This window comes from Electrona antarctica, assembly GCF_951216825.1.
Source record: "Electrona antarctica genome assembly, chromosome: 22".
Taxonomy (NCBI): domain Eukaryota; kingdom Metazoa; phylum Chordata; class Actinopteri; order Myctophiformes; family Myctophidae; genus Electrona; species Electrona antarctica.
In genome coordinates this window covers 15,874,410-15,896,936 of record NC_136805.1, presented here as the reverse complement: position 1 = coordinate 15,896,936, position 22,527 = coordinate 15,874,410, and the positions used below count along the sequence as shown (strand labels likewise).

At 42.9% G+C, this 22,527-nt stretch overlaps 1 protein-coding gene across 1 annotated transcript; it reads left to right on the top strand.

The window, feature by feature from the left end:
- Positions 1 to 2,034: 2,034 nt before the first annotated feature.
- LOC306915661 (uncharacterized protein) lies at positions 2,035 to 6,121 on the top strand. Its single transcript, XM_079493137.1, has 6 exons — positions 2,035 to 2,108; positions 2,315 to 2,462; positions 2,807 to 2,898; positions 3,281 to 3,329; positions 3,629 to 3,782; positions 5,731 to 6,121. The coding sequence occupies exons 1-6, from the start codon at positions 2,052 to 2,054 to the stop codon at positions 5,852 to 5,854; spliced, it is 624 nt and encodes a 207-aa protein (XP_079349263.1). The 5' UTR covers positions 2,035 to 2,051; the 3' UTR covers positions 5,855 to 6,121.
- The last annotated feature ends 16,406 nt before the right edge of the window (positions 6,122 to 22,527 follow it).

The window sequence follows — 22,527 nt, the reverse complement described above, 5'->3', positions numbered from 1 at the left end:
AGAGGTGGGAGGTTGCTCATTCCTCTGAAACACATGCCAACATGGAGCCTGTAAAACAGTTGGTTAAGAAAGCCATGCCATCACTTAGTAGTGATAAGATGGATGCACTCCTGGCCAGGTTAGAGGAATTAGGAGTTGCAGCTGTGGATGACCTCATCGATGTGCAAGCCTCGGACCTTGAGAACACTCTGTCTGTCATTCAGTGCAGAAGACTCGTCCGTGCTTTCCAAACTGGTAAGTTTTTCTTCTGCACACATTAGTACACATAGGCTACAAAATTGATGTCTGTATAATCTAGTATTTTGCAAACTTTAATTTAAGAACCCCATACGGTGTCCAAATGGATTCCATTTGTACACATTCAGAGTTGTGGGTCCATTTGGTTCCGTATGTACACTGATTTACAGACCTGCATGTAAGGTCATTTGGTTCCATATTATGTAGGCCTACAGTTACAGACCTGTAAGGGTCCATTTGGTTCCATGTGTACACTCAAAGTTACAGACCTGTAAGGGTCCATTTGGTTCCATGTGTACACTCTCTGAGTGCAAATGGACCCTTACAGGTCTGTACATGTAAAGGGTCCATTTGGTTCTATTTGTACACAAATGGCAAATTCACACTTTGTTGGTTTGTGACACATTCTGTGTTATGTTTTCTTAATTTAATGCAATTCTCAATGTCCGGTCTGAGGAGCACTATTGGTCCAAATTAACCTTTTTTGCCTTTAACTCTGACCCTTAGACCTTTAACCCATTTAGACCTGAGCACGTGTCTGTGTCACCGTATAGCTTTTAACCATTATTTTAAACTTTAGGTGTTGGGAAAATAGCAGATCTACAAGCTCATAGTGCGGCCCTGAGTGCCGCGCTACGAGCTTGTAGATTTGCTATTTTGAAAAGTTGTGAAAACGTGTGTAAATCTTTGAATATATGTATTCTTTCACAGCAAACGGTTTTAACTCTTATTTGATTCTGGGGGGGTCCCTGGAACAACACATTTTCAGATGGGGGTCCACGGTCAAATACAGATAGTTCTGTGGGTCCTTAACATGAAACGGTTTTAGCACCACTGATATGTTTTTCAGAAAACTGTCAGGATTTGGAAGACATTTTGTAGAATCTGGGCTCAGGTCTTAATTGGTTAATGGCCCATTTGTGCCCCTGGTGTTCCCCAACCGGACTCTGAGAACCAGCATATTAATGGTAATATTGATGAGGTGGTTATGTTATCCATAGATTCACAAGCTTCAACACCCTTCACAAGCGGCCCAACATCTGTACCTCTGCCACAGAGAGACCTGCCAGTCCTGCCCCCAACACCACCTGAGACGACAACACCAGCAGGCTCCCCATCCTGTCAGACATATTCTGTGCCATGGCACAAAATGCCCTCCACAGTCATGGAGTCCTTCACTTCAAAGAAATGGGTACCGACGAAGAAAAGACATGACATGATTCGGTTGCTTGTGGATGATATCGTCTGTACACATCATGGACAGAGACCTAGCAGAGCACAGCTGCGGGATGTCGCCCAGCAGATGATTGATAAATATCCTCTCTCCTTCCAAGAGACAGAGCCCTTTGGAAATAAGCCGTTTGCGTCAGACGGTTGTTCAGTTCTCTTTCAACAGCTAGAAAACAGAGTTGAAAATATGAAGAGAGATCCAACCTCCGGGATGAGGCCAGCCGAGGGTGACACTCCAAGAAGGAAAAGGTCCAGATACTCTGATCGTTACGGATGTGTGGAGTGGCAGCCTGCTGTTGAGGGACCCGAGTGTAGAGCAGCCCTGCAGTCTAAACAAGAGGAATTGAAAAGTGCCTTCAGAACCCATGATCGCCACCAGGTAAGGCTGCAACCATCCATTATTTAATTGGTGATTATTGTGTAACTATGGATTACCTTTTGGTTAATGGAGTAATTGAGAAGTCATTTATAAAGTTCACAATGGGGAAACATGAGCTTATAGATCGGAGATATATGTGTTTGTGTGTTTATAAAACAATCTATTGGATTTCTTCTATTTTTAGGAGTCATCTGTTAGAAAATTGATGACTGAAACGTATCCCATCCAGCGTGAAGCCATAAACGATGGAACATGTGTCCTGGTAAGGGTCTGTGTATGATGATGAATATCGTATCGTGATATTCACAGATATCGTATATGTTTGCAATACCTTAATTTATACTTCTGTAGAATGATGGCTTTGTTGAACAATAACCTTAAAAAACACAATAATATCATGTATCGTGATAATGCTAGAAAAAATATCGTGATATTGTATTTTTCCATATCGCCCACCCCTATGTCAAGGTCATGAAGGAAGAGTGGCCATTCTTATTTGAAGCTCCTCACCTGTTTGAACACGCATCTCAACTCCTTGGCTTTCCGGTACTCAACAAGCTGGCAGAGGAACTTTCCGGCAAAGAATCGGGCATCAACAACTTCCTCGACTCCAAAGGTAAATTACCCCCCACCCCACCCCTGTTTCCCCAATATACATTTATTGCTACTAGTGTTGAATATGTATTTTCTATTGTATGTCATCCTATTCACTAATATCTTTGCTTATGTGGTAGTCTCACGTTGCCAAACTGTAGCCTCTTGCTATTTCCAAATGCTTCCCTCATACAGTCTGGAGCCACGGAAGTTCTATCATGATTAAAATATAAAGCGGAAGTGGAGCCTCCTCCCCACTTCCGTTTCGTCTTTACAGTTTACACTTTTGAGCACCACAGATATAGAAACATGTTGTATTCTGTATAATTGGTATGAACTGTTAATAAAGTATTCAATCAATCATAGGGTTGAAGCTGGGTGATGGTCCAGTGGAGCTGATCAAAGGCATTGCTAGATACTTAAAGGAAAACCCTGATCGCCTCTTCTTCCAAAATGAGGTAAGTGTTATGGATTGTAAACCCCAGGAAATTATCTCAACATAATTATCTATATCCAGTGGTGGTAGAAATACTCAACCACAGTACTTGAGTCAACGTATAGATAGTGATACTATACGTATCATAGTTGATCCACTTTGCACTGCTGGTACTCTAAGTCTAACCCATTTAGACTGAGAACAAATTTTGGGGTTGTCAAACTTGTCACATGTACATACTGCAACATAATTATATTGTAATGTGTGAATCATAGAAAATATTGAGAATCCCTGTAATATTTCTATGCTTAGTCGTTACCTCTGATTCAGACACTGTTTGTGTACATTGGAAATGTAAAATCATCAAATGCATGTGTGTATCTTCATCTTATTTTTCTCCTCAGGACTCCAACGATGTTGATCTCCCATGTACCCCATGCATCCTACTCAGAGGTTAGTAGTTATCCCAGCAAGCTTGGTATATATGCTCCATTTGTTTTTAGTTTTCCTGCTAAGACAATTTGTTGTGATGAAAAGGTATATGCAGATTAGGGGCAACATCTTTAAATTATGTACAATTGTATGTACAAGTCTGAGAAACAAAATGTTGAATAGCGTTTCAAAGTATTTTTTGCTTGTTCTTACCAAAAACTACTAATTACCAGAAATCACAGCAATTATTCTATTTTTCTTTTGTGCGTGGGTGTGTGATTTCTTAAATTAATTTCGTTTTTTGTGATAATCTGTTTAAGGTGACCAGCAATTCAATATGGCTGTGGATCAGGTCATTGTAAATGACCACATCACCTCCCCTGTTGCGGCCCTCGCCTATGCTTTCTCCCTGTTCTATGTCTGCAACATCGAGTACCCGAAGGAGATGGCGTTGACGCTGGAGTTTGTGCAAAGGTAAGCAACACATGGTTTTGTAATGTTTATAGCTGGGCTATTTGAATTCTTGTCTGTCATAATGCGTCACAACACAATGTGAGCTTGTAGATCTGCTATTTTGGCTCTGCAAGGCTTACTTGTGCAGAGTTCCAGTTGATTACAAACATAACCTGCCAAAAACATTCTAAGTCCATGTTCAACAGGTCAAGATATTTATCTACATGATGAAAATGCTAAATGGTGCTTTTATATACAGACCTGCACACAGGCGCTACGCCAGTGCGCATGCGTCGTCAAAATTAATTCTGCGCTGTCAATCAAGCGCCGGGAAGCGCTTCTGCGTACCGCCTGCTGGGGCCGCCTAGAATGATTATTATGGCCAGTATACTAGTACAATCTGTAGCGAGAGCATTTCCCACCGACTGCCACTCAAAGTACGTCTTGCACAAGTGCACTGGCCATTTTTACAAGTTGTAAAAGGGGATGCTTTGGATGCTTTGCACTCTTCCCATTCGCCGCTGTGCTTATGTTTTTTTTCCGGGTGCTGGAGCAAGTTGCTCGTTTGCGATGCCGTCTCACACAGCCTAGGCACCGGCCACTGACTTTTTACGGGTACAGGTTTTAGTTCCGACAGTGGGAAGAGTGCAAAGCATTGCGGACTGGCACTGCTGCTGCAGCCTGCACAACATGAAGCGTATCAACATGACAACACTGTGTCCCGACATACTGTCCCTTATTATCGTAAAGTCTGGGAAGTGTACACTGTTTGTTTTTGCACCGAGGAGCCATGTGTGTCTAACTGTCTGAGTCTGACTGTACGTTGCCTCGGTAAAAACAAAAGGGAAGCCTGATGTATGCTTCGCCGTGTATGTTAAACAAATAGCTGATCTGCAAGCTCACAACGTGTCTCCTCCGCAAGACCGCAACACGTTGTGAGCTAGTAGATCGGCTATTTAAAAAAAAATATATATATATATATATATATATATATATATATATATATTTTAAGTACCTAAATATTGATTTGATGCTCATATTATCCTTAGGAAGTATTAAGTTGTTTTTATTAGAATATGCATTTAGGGCTGGACCACACATGGACCTAGCTGCAATTTGCAACTCTAGATTCTTTTTAATAATGGTATGAATCTAGAGTTGCAATACCCTCCATTGACTCCCCAGTCCCCACCTATCCAATAAATATAGTTTTTCTATAAGTTATTATATTCATGCATCCCTCTATTATCCATCCGGCGAGACGGGTCGCCGCATTTTGGAGAGCCAAGTAACTTCTCCAGGTGCTCCTCTGAGTACTAGACCAAAAAAGTTGTGTGCAGCCCTGTTTATATAGAGCTTTTATCCAACTCGCTTTACATTACATCCACACACACATTCATACACCATTACATTCACCCATGATGGCCGAGGAAACCATGCAAGGCACCATCCTGCTCATTGAGAGCAATTAGGGGTTCATCAGAGTCTTACTCAAGGACACTTTGACACTAACTCTGGGGGAGCCCACAGGATCGAACTGGGAACCTCGCCGTTCCCATCCAGCTGCTCTACTGGCCACTCTACCCCTGAGCCAATATCCCAAATTAAACAAATAAAGTTGCCCTTCATTACCAGTACAATTTTTACATCATTCAAGCTAAGGGCTGCAAATCCCAACCAAAGATCTATCCTATGTTGCCACCTCGTGGTCACTATTTGACATGGATACTTGTCAAAGCCCAAATTGGTCATAGTCCAGTACAATGTCTATTTCTTCCAGTTCCTTGCATATTGCTCTGCCCTTAGCCTAAGAGAGGTCAAGTTTTCCATATTGTATCTCATTGTCTACTTGGCACATTTTGTGCCAAGGACCACCATCAACTAACTAAAGTATCTCAACTGTGTCTGTTACTCTTTACTTCAGTTTCATCTATTTTATGTGTAGCTAAGATTTCTTCTGTTTCCTTAGAGTTTTCTTCGGAATCAATCCAGACAGAGGGTCCAAGGCAGAACAGCAGGGGAAAAAACGGCACATTCCGGCAAGACTGTCAAAGTTTGTGTCTCAACTGAAGGATTTCCAATGGAGCATTTGAGGTTTTTGGACTGTACACACACACACACACACACACACACACACACACACACACACACACACACACACACACACCTCACCTACTGTCTGACAAAGGACAGTTAGTCTGATGGAGCAATGTTTTGTGATTCAAGACTGTCAAAGTTTGTGACTCAATGAAGGACTTCGTATGGAACATGTGAGGTTTTTGGACTGCGTGTACCCACACGCACAACCACACACACACACACACTACCTCTTGTATGTCAGACTGCCAGTCTGTAACAATGTTTTTCTCAAGGTGAGAATGCAACAGCATTGCTGTTTATTTAGTTTTGAAATGGAAATGTGTATGGCACTAAGGGGGCATAGGGGTGAAGTACCTGCCCCCCCAACAGAACTTAACTATTATCTATCTCAGAATGTTAGTCTGATGTTTGAGTATTCTAAAGGTGAGAAATGCCTATTTTGTTGCACTAAGCTGTTTAGTTGATTGCTGTATTGATATGTACGGCAACGCCCGTCTGTGGGGAATGATGAGTGGGAGGTGTAGGACACTTTCTACATCCTCCTGGAGTGGACTCCTCATTCCCCACTGACGGGTGAGTCAGTAGTTTGAAGGCAGTGGCAAACGATCCCTGTACAAGTTTTAAGAGAAATGTGTTACATTTCAGAAAGCTCTTAAAAAATGTTGTGGCGCAGGGGTTAAGTACCTGTCCAAATGTAGTTCAAATCCCCCATGTTCAGGGGAGGGAAGTTGGGTGGGGAGGGTGATATTTGTCACTGCATCTTCTCCTACAGGCTGGGGCAACGCCCGTCGGTGGGGAATGAGGAGTGGGAGGTGTAGGACACTTTCTACATCCTCCTGGAGGGGACTCCTCATTCCCCACTGGCGGGTGAGTCAGTAGTTTGAAGGCAGTGGCAAACGATCCCTGTACAAGTTTTAAGAGAAATGTGTTACAGTTGAATGTATATTTTTATTATATGGAAATGTCTATAAAAGTTGTGTTCTATTGTTTCTATGATGGAAATGTAATGCAACTATATAGTACTAACACATTACCCGCCCAGGACCTCACGCCAAAGGGTATTTTATAGTGTTTATGATCGTGATGCCAACAGTCACAAGTGTAGGCTTTTCAAAACGTAAAACTGCGTATATCTTTTCTACGTCCGAGCATAGACATGGTAACGCCCTGCCTGCCGGATAGTCTGCTGCGTGAGGTTACTCCGTGGTGGGAAATAAATAATACGATATATAATACAAGAGAATGGCAGCTTGGCACGCGTGACAGTAACTTTTATTTTTGCAGAAGAGGCAAACTAATATTGTTTATGCCGTTGGCCTGTTTATTTGTATACATCTGTAAACTCTAAACATTATTGTACTGTAAAAAGGTCTCTTTTCCCTTGATCTTTTTTAGTATTAGAACACAGCCAAATCAAATGATAGTACATAGGCCTACGTGTTCAATTATTCAATCAAAGTAAACGGCACAAACTATTAGTTTGCCTCTTCTACAAAAATTAAAGTTACAAGTTACTGTCGCGTGTTGCCATTCTCTTTTACTTGTATTATTTCCCACCACGGAGTACCCTTGCATCTGAGGACATTCAAGACAGGCGTTACCATGTCTATGCTCGGACGTAGAATAGATATACGCCGTAAAACAGGGGAAATCCTTTCCTGTATGAGGTGAATTCATTAATCCTGGCGGTTAATGTGTTGTCTGGGTGCTTTGGGCATGTTTAAAAAAAGAAAAAGAAATGTTTAATTGCACTTTAATGTTAAAGAAAAAATGTTTAATTGCACTGTTCACACTGAAGAAAAGAAATACAAATAAACATGTTATATTTGTATATTTGTGGTTTAATCAGATTGATGTCCGTAAATTGTACAAGGAATATCCTATGTAAATGTACATCATTTTCTATTTTCGGATTAACGTAAGTGTCCGTAAAAGGACAGAATTGTCCGTTAAAAAGACCAGACTAAGTTCCATAACAGTACAGATTTGTCCGTAAAAAGACCAGACTAAGTTCCATAACAGTACAGAATTGTCTGTAAAAAGACCAGACTAAGTTCCATAACAGTACAGATTTGTCCGTAAAAAGACCAGACTAAGTTCCATAACAGTACAGAATTGTCTGTAAAAAGACCAGACTAAGTTCCATAACAGTACAGATTTGTCCGTAAAAAGACCAGACTAAGTTCCATAACAGTACAGAATTGTCTGTAAAAAGACCAGACTAAGTTCCATAACAGTACAGATTTGTCCGTAAAAAGACCAGACTAAGTTCCATAACAGTACAGATTTGTCCGTAAAAAGACCAGACTAAGTTCCATAAAAGTACAGAATTGTCTGTAAAAAGACCAGACTAAGTTCCATAACAGTACAGATTTGTCCGTAAAAAGACCAGACTAAGTTCCATAACAGTACAGAATTGTCCGTAAAAAGACCAGACTAAGTTCCATAACAGTACAGAATTGTCCGTAAAAAGACCAGACTAAGTTCCATAACAGTACAGAATTGTCCGTAAAAAGACCAGACTAAGTTCCATAACAGTACAGAATTGTCCGTAAAAAGACCAGACTAAGTTCCATAACAGTACAGACTTGTCCGTAAAAAGACCAGACTAAGTATTGTAAAAGTACAGAATTTTCCTCAAATGTCCGTAAAAGGAACTGACTAAATACTGTAAAAATACAGAATCTTCCGTTTTAGGATGACTGAAGTGTCCGTGAAAGGAACAGACTTAGTCCTGTGAAAGTACGAAATGATCCGTTATAGGGTTGACGGAAGTGTCCGTAGACTAACGGTACAATGCATTGGCAGCAAATTACCGGAACATTTCGCCGTTTTTTAACGGATAAATTTTTTACAGTGTACACATGTCTTGTGCACTCAAGTTGTTATCTGCGGTGGGAATTCTTGTTTGTTTTGTTTTGTTGAGTTCATGTTGCTTTGTGTTACATATAGGCTGCAATGGCTCAGGAGTTTTTTAATGTTGTCCACATTCTCGCAGTGTTTTCTGTACCTATGAAATGAGAAAAAGAAAATCTGGTCTCGACTCGGTCTCGCCTCCCGTCGGCCGTCGGTCTCGACTCGGCCTAGATATGTTCTAGCTACGTTCTAGCTACGTTCTTAGCTTACGCATGTTTCTTGATAAATGCTTTTTATATATGTGATGTATTCCCATGCTTTTGTTCTTGCTAAATGTAAGTCGCTCTGGATTAAGAGCGTCTGCTAAATGCCTAAATTGTAAATTGTCTGCTAAATGCCTAAATTGTCCACCGATAATCACCAATATGTTCCTTATCAGACCATGCAATGGAGGCAATATGGACATTTCCACACACTGCCTATACTAGTGTTGTAGTACTCGAGCACATTTTCATTTACTCAGTCTCGTCCTGGTCTCGCCCTTTATTTGACTTGGACTTGACTCAGTCACGGACGAATTAAAGATGGAGTGCCACAAGTTTTTCATGTGTCTATGAGGTGACAGTTCTTCATTAGACACCCTGGCTGGAGTCGTTTTTATGTGCAATGATGTATTCCCTTTGTATTTTGTATTTTATCTTCCTGGAGGCTGAACCCTTGACAGTCAAACGTGCCAATGAAAAAAACAGTAATATAGTGACATCACATTATCAGCTCGTCCCCTAACCCCTCCCTCTTTATCATACAACTACAGCTGTTGGTGCGGCTTAAGTTCAGGTGGATCACCACCCATCACCACCCACCAGGCAAACCAGGCATACTTAATGAACCGGTGGGGGTGCCCACATAAAAACGACATTTTAACAAATACTGTACACTTTTTTGAAAAACTTCTTCCTCCTTATATAACAATAAGACCTGATGAACATGTTTTAGGGTGGAAAAAAATCATGGCACTCCATCTTTAAGGGACTCTTCCCTACCGAGTCAACTCGAGTCACTACAATGCCATGAAATAAATGTATTATACCCATATGAGGAGCCCTGCATTCACATTAACATTATGAGAGAGCTGCCTGGCGCTTATAGACAGCTATCCTTTTAACACAATCGGTGCCGGGATGCCTTCAAAATAGGAGCTCTGGGGTGCCGGAAAGACATGGTCGCTTTTACTCTGAAGCCCCCCCCCCCCCCGGAAACATATATTATATCACTAGAAGCTCCAAAGCATTCATATTTTGAACGAGAGGCATGAAATGAAATGAAGCGCGTAGTATATCCATCAGATCAAAACCACGGAGAGCGCCCTGGATTAGGAGAGACGAGGCATTCTTTCTGCCGCACTAACAGCTAATCGAACGGTAAGCTAATATGAAGGCAGAGCGAAGCGACGGGTGCCTGAGAGTCTCAGTCAAAAACAAAAGAAGGAAACAATTCAGAATATTCTTCTCTCGCCTGATATCATTGAGGATGCGCTAGGACGTGTACAGACGTCCTTTGTACGCGTCGATTGGGTTCCCTAGGACGTGTGGAGCCGTCCTACAGACGGAAACGGTTAAGTAATGGACAGCTGACGCGCCATGTGCCTGCCTGCTCTCGCAGTGTTTTCTGTACCTATGAAATGAGAAAAAGAAAATCTGGTCTCGACTCTGTCTCGCCTCCCGTCGGCCGTCGGTCTCGACTCGGCCTTGACCCCCTCCCACACTACTTCCACGGAAGCGGAACCAACGTGAAACTTTGTTATACAAGAACTTTGCTTTATGTTTACTTACGTGGCCGGCTAAGACTGAGGTTATGGTTGGGGTTAGAGTCAGAAATCGTCTGATAACATCCGCAGTAGGTTGGTGCCTAATGTGTGTGTGTGTGTGTGTGTGTGTGTGTGTGTGTGTGTGTGTGTGTGTGTGTGTGTGTGTGTGTGTGTGTGTGTGTGTGTGTGTGTGTGTGTGTGTGTGTGTGTGTGTGTGTGTGTGTGTGTGTGTGTGTGTGTGTGTGTGTGTGTGTGTGTGTGTGAGTGAATGGGTAAATGTAATCCACACTGTAAAGCACTATATATATGCATGCACCATTTACCATTGTATTTGTCAAACAAACACTGAAAACAAATCACAAATGTTTTGGATGGAGTTAACAAAGGCAACGCACATCAAATCTCTCACCAGGTAATAGACCAACAGTGATCAACAGTAGAAAAGATAAGAACGTTGTTTATTGCTGTTCACACGTAGTGTGATCTTATACTGGATCTTCACCAAATTCCTGACAAACATCCAGTACGATTGAAACATTGAACAACAATAAACAAGAATGTATGTGTTGTTATTATTTGCACACCAGTGTTGATTGTGACAGCAAATTTTGGTTATAGTCATACTCTTTTTTTTATCCCACGATTTTGTAACCCATTTTTCACCCCTGTGTCAATTATCTAATGTGATCCTGGGCTCTACACACCCTCCGCCAACCTGGGGAGAGCAACGGACTTGAACTCATGCTTCCTTCATGCCTGAGTGTCCAAGTTGCTCCTTTTCACCTGACAGGGGGGAGTTTCCCTGGTTGGACGTAGTGCGTGGAAGGAACACGTTATTCCAACCAGTTCCTTTCCCCTCCATCAGGCGCCCCGGCTGGCCAGGGGGAGGCAGTTTAGAGACCAGGATTACTGCATGTTTTTTGTGAGGGTACCTACAATTTCATTTAGTTGTCATATTTTAGTCATCTGAAAAGTTTTAGTTTTAGTCTAAATCTACAGCTGATTTTGTCGACTAAAATGTATTTTGGCGGGCCTTGATGGCGTCGTAATGGCAGGTTTTACACTTTGTGTTGAAAATAGCCAATCTACAAGCTTGCAAGGCGACATGTTATGAGCTTGTAGATCTGCTCATTTCAGAGCACAAAATCCGAGCGCAACCAAACATAAAGTGACTTGTAGTTCTACTGGATCTTCATCATAGTTTTATGTTTATATTTTATATTTTATAGTTTTGTGTTTTGTGATGTGTGTTCATTTCAAAAGTTGTTGTCATGACTACTTCTCCCAATCTGAATTCCCACCACAGGCCATTTCAATAATGATAAAAAACGGGGCTGAAGGTTATACAGAACTGTTTCATTTTTTTTTTTTAAAAGAACAACTCGTAGCACTCACTCAATATGCAGCCATCCACCCACACAGCTCTAAACTGACACATGACAGGCGAACCGCCACACACACGTTCACTTGCAGTACAGAGTCACCGCTGATGGAGGGAAAGAGAGAGCTCAGGCTGTACTTTATGCACATCCTCTCATTATGTTTACGTACAGTGCCACTTGATGACACAAGTGTCATTACAATGTGGAAGAAGCTCAACGTATTTTTTTGCAGAATGAGAATGCGTGCCGATCCTCCTCCACTGTAAGCACTAATGATCGTATCAGACCGCTATCTCTCTATATATGAGCTACAGCTGTAAGCTCCCTGGTGATAGGAGAGGGGGGGGGACAAGCCTCCTGGGGAGAATAGGACTGGATGGATGGAGTGACATGGCTCTTTTTGAGTACAAAGGTTAAACCCATGCAGTTTTCCAGAACCCATGCAGTTCTGTGATGATTTTGAAAGCGTTTGTTTAGGTTTACATTAAAACCTTAACCAGCCCTGAAGGGGGAGGTACAATATCACAATGATTTCACGATTGTAAAAACATTTTCAAAGTATAAAGTTCTCAATTCTGGGCTCTCAGAACTCAAGTGTTAGTTCCAACATATCTCTAAAAGAGAATGCCAGCACTCACCACAGAACTGTCCTTTAAGGCACTTCTATTTCAAGTATACATTGGCATAGATTCCCGTAATCCCCCTCCTTTTTAAGGACTCAGCCAAATGTCCCTACGGTAGTGATTTAATTTAGTTTGTTTTACTACCTGTATCCTTTTATTTCTTATTTGATAAAGGACTCAGATACTGCGTGCGTGCGTGCGTGCGTGCGTGCGTGCGTGCGTGCGTGCGTGCGTGCGTGCGTACGTGCGTGCGTGCATGCGTGCGTGCGTGCGTGCGTGTGTTTGCTTGTGTTGAGGAGGTAACAGGGTATCATTCCCAAACCAGCGCGGCCTTAATTGAAAAGCTCTCTTTCTCCCGGCCTGAAATGATTTAGCAGAGAAACTTGTGAATTATTGAATTGGATCCAGATATGATGGAGCTAAAGTGGACCGTATATGTGTCTGATCTCGACTACAAGCGAGAAAAGAAAAAAATCGATTTCCCTCCAGCTCCGAACTCTGAGCACTTTTGTCTCTCTCCTCCTGCTCCTCCTCTACTTTTTCGTCTTTATTTGCCTCTGTGGAGTTATGGTGGAGCACATATCTAATTAATTAGTGCCTTTGAGCCTGACAACTATTTCGCTTTTCATTAAACAGTAACAAAAGTGTTTCTGACAAATGCAGAACATCCTATAGGCTGAAATCAGTCCTCCGGGACGGGTTTCAGCCTATAGGATGTTAATTTGTTTTATCCCACGATTTTGTAACCCATTCTTCACCCCTGTGTCAATTATTTAATGTGATCCTGGGCTCTACACACCCTCCGCCAACCTGGCTGGCCAGGGGGAGGCAGTTTAGAGACCAGTATTACTGCATGTTTTTTGTGAGGGTACCTACCCTAGGGGACACGGGGAGAACATGCAAACTCCACACAGTAAGGCCCTTTCGCCAACCCCGCCTCGGGTATGGGCACTGAATGACGTGTATGAGAGGACACGCCGCCAATGCCCACAGCGTCCCGAGCGGGAATCGAACCCAGGACCTTCTAGCTGTGAGGCGACAGCACTACAGACTGTGCCACCGTGCCCCCTATAGGATGTTCTGCCTCAGTACCCAGGCTTTTGTTTTCGTTCGCATTCGGCTCAAAAAGAAAAGCCTGGGGAAACACATTGGAAAATCTGGCATATAGGAAGTAGGAGTCTTGTATTTCGCTAACCAATAACAGTGCAGATCATGAGTGTCGCTCCAAATGTGGTGACATCAGTGTGACTCCGCTGTTTTCTACCGGGGTCGGGGGACGGGAGGGGACGAGGGGACGAGGGGGGGCGGGCGCTCAGATCGGTGAACCAATAGGATCCACCGACAGTTTTTTTGGCCATTACCTGCCCCTCTAGACCAGAAATCACACAGGCTGGGGCAGGCTAGTTTCAGCCTATAGGAAGATGCACAGCACCTAGCTCCGTTTGGAACCGCACCCTCTGCTATTAGCTCCGAGAAGACATTCCGTGTCAGGATATCTCTGCATAGGTTGAAATGGGTATAGAGCCCGTTCAGAAAACCCTTTGAGTAGTATCATATCCAAAAAGTACAGGTATTTCCTGACTGAGTGCTATACAGATGATACAATTTGGAGTGGAACGTTTTTGGAGTGGGGTGAAACAACTGCTTAAATCTGCCTCACTCAGACTGTGGCTATAGTCGACCCCTGTTCGCATGCGCAGTACTGCTTCCGTAAGATTGCATTGGGAGGCCCAGACGGTTAGCTCAACCGTCTGGGCACCTAGGCTGCGGGTTCGACTCCCGATCCCGACGGCCTTTGCCGCGTCGCGTGTCTTCCCCCATCTCTCTCCCCATTTCCTGTCAGTCTTCCTTTGAACCTATCAATAAAGGCAGAAAAAAAATATCTTAAAAAAAAAGATTGCATTGGGAAAGCATGACACAGGCTGGCTTCATCAGCTATGTAAGCGGTTCTTTCACCCCGCTTTATGAATATCTGTCTGTGTGCCTTTTATCTCTCCATATATATCTTTATATGTCCCTTGTATGCCCATATCTGGAAAAATACCTGATGTATACGGGCCACACACTAGCCTACATCTATCACTTTAAGTTGGCTCTGTCCTGTAGACACCGACAGAGAGAGTGTGGTGGGTCTGCTGTTTGCTATATATAGACGGGTAGTACTTTGTTTCTTGTATGTATGTTTGTATGCTTTGTCTCGTAGTGTAATGTGCTTCACTGCCCGCCTGTTCTGTTTTTATGTTTTGTGTGGGGACTGCAGATGAAAATTTGCATCTTTGATAAATCACGTATATTTGTATGCAAGCTGTCCGTTAAAATAAACAAATAAAGTAAGTACAGTTATGAAAGGCAAAGTAGAAGTTGCGAGCTGGAACAGAAAAAGGGGTTGGGGGCGGGGGGGGGGGGGGGGGGGGGTGGTTTAACCCATTTTGGGCGGGAACCCTTTTGGTGTTAGCATTATGTCATGCTTTAGCTATTGAAAAATAGCAGATCTACAAGCTCATAGCTTGTAGGTCTGCTATTTTTGAAAAATGACTGACGACTGACATAGAAACATCGCTTTTTCAGAAAACTGTCAGGATGTAGAAGACATTTTTAGAATCTGATCTCAGTCCAAAATGGGTTAACCTGGTTGAGAGAGAACATCATAATGAGAGACTCTGGAGGAAGAAGAAGAGATGAGAGAACTAGAGCAGGCTGCTCAGCGTGGGGTCTCCTCTTTCTCCCACTGTCAATTAAAGCAGGTGGGTTAGTTCCTCTCTGGCTGCACGTTGTGGAGCCAAGCCTGCCGCCGCTGGGGGGTGGGTGGGTATACTCTCTGACTTAACCCATTGAAACTGGGAAAGCATCCGTGTCATTTTAGATCAAGATAAGCTCGTAGATCCTGCTATTTGTCTTGTAAATTGTGAACATTTGTGCAAATCTTTGAATATAGGCCTATAATGCGAACATTTTTAACTCAAATCTTTGCTTCTGGGGGTCCCTGAAAAAAAAAAAGGTTTTTGAGATGGCCGTCTGCGGACAAATACATATAATTCTGAGGGTCATTTACATGAAAAGGTTTGAGCACCCCTGATTATATAGCAATTTAGCAACTGTTTTGGATTTAGAAGACATTGGTATAGAATCTGCCTCAGATCTTCATGGGTTAAATGAACACTCAGGGGTTTCTCTTACTGTTGCCATGTCCGCTCACTGAACACTCAGGGGTTTCTCTTACTGTTGCCATGTCCGCTCACTGAACACTCAGGGGTTTCTCTTACTGTTGCCATGTCCGCTCACTGAACACTCAGGGGTTTCTCTTACTGTTGCCATGTCCGCTCACTGAACACTCAGGGGTTTCTCTTACTGTTGCCATGTCCGCTCACTGAACACTCAGGGGTTTCTCTTACTGTTGCCATGTCCGCTCACAACACTCAGGGGTTTCTCTTACTGTTGCCATGTCCGCTCACAACACTCAGGGGTTTCTCTTACTGTTGCCATGTCCGCTCACAACACTCAGGGGTTTCTCTTACTGTTGCCATGTCCGCTCACAACACTCAGGGGTTTCTCTTACTGTTGCCATGTCCGCTCACTGAACACTCAGGGGTTTCTCTTACTGTTGCCATGTCCGCTCACTGAACACTCAGGGGTTTCTCTTACTGTTGCCATGTCCGCTCACTGAACACTCAGGGGTTTCTCTTACTGTTGCCATGTCCGCTCACTGAACACTCAGGGGTTTCTCTTACTGTTGCCATGTCCGCTCGCTGAACACTCAGGGGTTTCTCTTACTGTTGCCATGTCCGCTCACAACACTCAGGGGTTTCTCTTACTGTTGCCATGTCCGCTCACAACACTCAGGGGTTTCTCTTACTGTTGCCATGTCCGCTCACAACACTCAGGGGTTTCTCTTACTGTTGCCATGTCCGCTCACAACACTCAGGGGTTTCTCTTACTGTTGCCATGTCCGCTCACAACACTCAGGGGTTTCTCTTACTGTTGCCATGTCCGCTCACAACACTCAGGGGTTTCTCTTACTGTTGCCATGTCCGCTCACAACACTCAGGGGTTTCTCTTACTGTTGCCATGTCCGCTCACAACACTCAGGGGTTTCTCTTACTGTCGCCATGTCCGCTCGCTGAACACTCAGGGGTTTCTCTTACTGTTGCCATGTCCGCTCACTGAACACTCAGGGGTTTCTCTTACTGTTGCCATGTCCGCTCGCTGAACACTCAGGGGTTTCTCTTACTGTTGCCATGTCCGCTCGCTGAACACTCAGGGGTTTCTCTTACTGTTGCCATGTCCGCTCACTGAACACTCAGGGGTTTCTCTTACTGTTGCCATGTCCGCTCGCTGAACACTCAGGGGTTTCTCTTACTGTTGCCATGTCCGCTCACTGAAAGGCAAGGCCAGTTTGTTTGTATAGCACATTTCAACAAAGGACAATTTTATGTAAAGCAGTAAAGCACATTACAGTTGGGTGCCACCGATATTGTCCCTTATCATTTGACCCATTTAATCCTCCAGTTTTCTGAAATAAATATTTTCACGATTTAAAAAAAATAGCAGACCTACAAGCTCGTAGCGCGCCACTCGGTGGCGCGCTATGAGCTTGTAGATCTGCTATTTTTCAATAGCTAAAATTATAACAATGTTTAAAACACCAAAAGGGGTTCCCGCCCAAAATGGGTTAACTGTCCTTTTGCGCAGATCACGCAAACCTCAGCAAAAAGAAAAGGACAATATCGATGGCCTCCAACTGTATGTAAAGCAGTGAAGCACATTACATTACATAAAACATCAAGCTACGGAAACACATTATGAAGTGACGTTAGGAAACAATAAGACAAAATAAGTAAAGCATAACAAATACAAGTGCAGTGCAGAGAAAGAAAGAATACATTACTCAATGAAAGGCAGTGGCAAACAGGTCTTTAGCTGGGATTTTAAAGAACTAAGAGTGGAAGCAGGTTTCTGGAAGTTTGTTCCAGATATGTGGTGCATAAAAACTATCGTAAATTCTGCTTCTCCACATTTAGTTTTGATTCTAGGGACAGAAAGTAGACTTTTCCCATCATTGACGTACCAGAGAGGTTTGGATGGTTCAATCGTGATATCACAATGCTGTTTAGCCCTAAACCATTAAACGCTTTGTGGACTAACACTAGTATTTTGAAATAAATACTATAAGGGACTTGGGATTTAATTTGTCTGTAAAGTTGTAAATTGGTTGCAGCCTAGGTTGTGTTGAGGGGGCTTGTTTTTAAATAGTAGTTGCTTATTTAGGCTTTAAATGCTTCCTAACTATGTTTAATACAGTGCTTCTCAAGCCTTTTCATGCCAAGGAGTGCACCCACTGCCCCACTCCCAGGTCAGCGTGCTCCATGGATTCCTCTATAGGGGCTCAGGTGGTTCAACATATTTTAATGCTGTTAATTAACTCATTTTGCTGGTTGACCCTTGATCATTTATCACATAGACCTGGCCACAAAATGTGGCACCAGTGATTTGGCAGTGGTTGCCAGTGCTCGGCCCCAGTGCCAGGCCTGCTGTCCAGCCAAGGCTTAATGAGAAGCTTTGTGTGGAATAAAGGAGACTGGCGCTTAGTCTCTGATGCCCATACACGGCAATTAGGGCCAGCCAATCCCACGAGATCATGGGCTCATCTCTCTCTCTCTCTCTCTCTCTCTCTCTCTCTCTCTCTCTCTCTCTCTCTGTAATTCACATCTTTTTTTACTGTATGTCATGAGTAAGATGTGAAAATGTGGGATTGCTGGTGGATTACCAGCCGCATTGTCGGCGGAATGAAGAATATGAGTCGTCATCTCGTCTTCATTAAAAAAACATTTTTACATTATTATGTTCTTATATTGATCATAAATCCTAATTACTCAATGTCAGTCTCCAGGTTTTCTTTTCAAGTATGAGACTGAATTACTATATGACACTATGGAGGAGTGTCATAGTAAATCATAGGAGTCCAAGAGGACATTGGTTCTCTAACCTTTTTATTTATTTTCAAGGACCCCCATAACTCTGAGAGTTACAGACGTCTAACGGTATAATTTAAGGCTATAGGTCTAATGGCAAAAATAGAATTTTGACAAATATCCACCACAAGTCAGCATGGTGATGACCCTGAGGTCACAATCATTAAAACAAAAGAAAATAGTGTTTATTCATTAGGTCCAGCTGGCACTCACTGATTGCAATAAGCCTGTCTCCTCCCTCTTCATGACATCTATCCTCGGTCCCACAGAGGGAGTGACTGCGTTCTTGTTTTGGTCGGGGTAACGGGGTTCGTTCATCCTCTATGTTTGGATGTTCTCTGCGGATACTTATTGGATTACCCAAATTCCGGAGGATCACACGTATGCATAATTCATAGCACATGGATTACTAAATGAGGGCAAAGATAGAGCTTAGAAAAACGTACTGTAAAAGCTCCTTTAGGGATGTTTTGGCGGAGAGAAATACTTCGTGTTATTGAACAGAGATGATTTTTTTCGGAGAATGTAAACCGCGCCGCGGGACATGTGGATAGGAACGTTAATTTCAGCGACACAGCAGATGCATAAGATACTGAGATGTTGGAGGGTTTGCTACAGTGTACAGAAAACGTTGGGAGGGTTGGGGAGGGTGATATTGGTCACCCCTACAGGCTGGGATTGGCACCTGTCAGCTGGGAGTCCTGGGCGGGAGGTGTAGGATGAAGGCCCTACGTCCTCCCGATGAGGGCTCCTCACTGGCAGGTGAGTCCATAGATTTAAAAAAACAATAGATACGAAAAAGTCCTTCTGCACACCTACAAAGGACAGGTGCGTCGGATAACAGGAAACTGATAGGTAGAAAAAAGAGAATCCCGCACACTGTCTTCACTTAGGTTGGTTTTTATTGCAACGTTTCGCTCGTCAGACCTTCATCAGGCCCGATGAAGGTCTGACGACCGAAACGTTGCAATAAAAACCAACCTAAGTGAAGACAGTGTGCGGGATTCTCTTTTTTCTACCTAAAAAACAATAGATGCCTCATTGGCCGCTGCAGTTTGTTGGAGCCATGTGTGTTGACATGAGGGCGGAAGTGCGTTAGGAACAAATGAGGAAGTGCAGAAGGCACGCTACGCCTATGCCATGCTGCAACTCAAGTGACTATTGGCCAAACACAGACCATCTTTTCCGGGCCTTGTCGGACCCGAACATCCGCTCCGTGACGCACGCGGAAGCTTCGCCCCAGAAGAGGCGTCTACCTTTCTATGTCTATGGGTGAGTCAGTAGGATAGAACAGCAGTGACAAGACAGCACATACATCTGTGTGGGGAGGAATTAATTGGCATAATGACAACATTGGAGAGAAAAAGCGGGTATGAAAAAGAGTGGCTACTCTAAATAAGCTAGGGAAGGAGTATTGTTAAAGGGATTGGGACATAAAAAAAGAAAACGTTTCTGTAATTCTTTTTCTTTTTTTTTTGTAGGTTTTCTGAGCTTTTTTTTTTTAGCACCCAAAATACCTGAACTTTTAACATTCAGTAGATTTTCTGTGGTCTGGCTCAAACAAGTGCTCTGATTTAGAGGTTTGCCTGTGGACTGTGAGGTATAAGAGTCCACAAATCCCATATATGACATAGGAATGTGCCAGCAGATGTCACTGCCTGGATTTCGCATTTTCATTGCAGCTTAAAAGGCTTCAGAACACACAGAGAAATCTCCAGACCACAGAAAATCCACTGAATGTTGAAAGTTCAGGTTGCGTGGGTATAGTTGAGGTCATAATACCTAAAAGAAAAACGAATGAAAATTAATGTCATGAAACCTTTAAAAAAAATGGCTGAAAGTTAAACAGTTGACCTTCAACCACTTATACCCTGTACTTTGTCGGCCGACATTCCTCAGAGCTCTATACTAGGGTATTTTCGTTTTGTTGCTCTACATTTAATAACGTTGCTGAAAATAGCCAATGTCGGAACACAGAATACATGCAATAAATTGTGTGGCTGGTTTGAATGGTAAAGGTCCAGAGAATGCTGCCCTTTTTGGAGAGAAGTAAATAAGAAAGGGTACACCGACAGACTAGCTGGTAAAATGTGATGGAAGACACCTTAGAAAACATGGCACTTAAAGAGAAATGCTCGCTCATCAATCACTGCCCAGTTTGGGCAGAAAGAAAGCAGGGACAAAAATGTCTAGGGCTTTCAGGTACAAAAAAAGTGTTCATTTTTCCTACACAGACGGTGTTCAAATGGAGAAAAAGCGTAACAGTCCTGTCTGTCACTGTCTGGCAGAGCTTGTAATACCGCAGGTTAATGGCATGTCAAATGATTCCAGGAACACATTGTCTCTCCCAAGGACAGGTGAGCTACAGGTCACTCATCGTATTACAGTAGTTAATGTGGTCATTCACACTAGCAGCCCGATATATACCAATGATGGAATATTCTCCTTTTCTTTAGAGTTACAAAACTGTTTAAAGGTTGGTAGCCTATTTTAGATTTTAGACATGCATCATCTCTGTCAGGTGTAAACTTCATTATGTACAAAACTGTTACTTTTCAGGATTCAAATTCAAAAGTGGCCAAAGTAGCAGATCGACAAGCTTGAAACATGTTGCTTTGCACGTTTCGATCCTGTGGATCTGCTAGATTTGATGCTTTTGTGTGACGATATGATCAAGTTAATTTACAAAAAACACCAACAATATGCAGATAAGTGGTTTCTGCCTGACAGTTTGTGGTGTATCTTCGTGTATGTAATATGATGTTTTTATTTGTGCCGTGTGGGCTGGCCACCTTGTCGTACATGACACTAAAAATTCTCTATAGCAACATAAGTTCTTCAGAAAACTCTTTGTAGAATCTGCCTGAGGTCTTAATGGGTTAAAGGGGGAAATATATACCTCTGGTATTTTTTGTTCTGATGCTCTGTTTTCTTATTCCCTTGGGGTAACTATAGTCTACATTTTGAGTTTAATAGGAGAAACATTTCCTTCTAAAACATAACCATCAGGTGTCAGCTGCTAAAAACAAAATAAACAAGCTAAGGGTATATATTCTTTAGACTTTTTGTGTTGCCCTCAAAGCATGGGTCTTCAACACCTGCAACCTAGGAGCCCAAGGAGGTTCTCAGAGTCGTGTGCTTGCAGATCGGCTATTTTGGGCAAAGAGATTTATTTGGTGTGTAGACGGATAAAATCACATTCAAGTGCAGTTGTAACTCAGGTCTGTTTTACTAAGAATAGAACGTTTAAAGGCCTATTCATACTTTTAGGTGATCCTAGGTTAGTAAAGGTTAGTAAAAAATCACACCTGTGTGAACTGAGTGGTGCAGTGACGTCACACGTACACTAACCATAGCAACCATGCTCACCTGTGCGTGGGGCCACGGGTACATACACGGGTACATGGGTACAGACAAAGCTGGTTGTTGGAGTGGTTTGCACCACTCAAAAAATATGTGTTTGGGTGAGCGGTGAGTCGCTTACCACCACGGTATGACGTCATGTTGTAGTTGTTGGTGGTCACCTTATCACCCAAAACTGGAGAATGAATATAGCTTTAAGTGGTTTTATGAAAAAGCTGTGGAATACATACTGTATGCATACATACATACATACATACATACATACATACATACATACATACTGTATGCATGTACATCACATTCACATCTTGATTCAACTTCTAAATGCAACACCCGGATTTAGAACTCAGGTCTTCTGCGTGAAAGTCCAATATCTATAACCACTAGACCCAAAGCGATATCTCCATGGACCATGCAGGGGATATATTAGACTTTTAAGTCATCAGGCTGGGGCTGTGAGCCATTCTTATATACACTCACCCCCCTTTTGACCTCTCTACCCATAGGGGAACCTGAACCGGGTCACAGCACCAATACAACACCTGGGAATCGAACTCAGGTCTCCCGAAAGAAGTCCAATATCTTAACCACTATAGAGACTAGACCAAAGCAATATCCCTGTATAGAGCGGGGGATATATTAGACTTTTAAGTCATCAGGCTGAGG

Bases quoted from the DNA above. Each gene is read 5' to 3' on its own strand.
- LOC306915661 (XM_079493137.1), top strand. From the start codon at position 2,052: ATGACTGAAACGTATCCCATCCAGCGTGAAGCCATAAACGATGGAACA. The intron at 2,463-2,806 runs GTAAATTACCCC...AATCAATCATAG, and splicing joins CAACTTCCTCGACTCCAAAG to GGTTGAAGCTGGGTGATGGT. The intron at 2,899-3,280 runs GTAAGTGTTATG...TTTTCTCCTCAG, and splicing joins GCCTCTTCTTCCAAAATGAG to GACTCCAACGATGTTGATCT.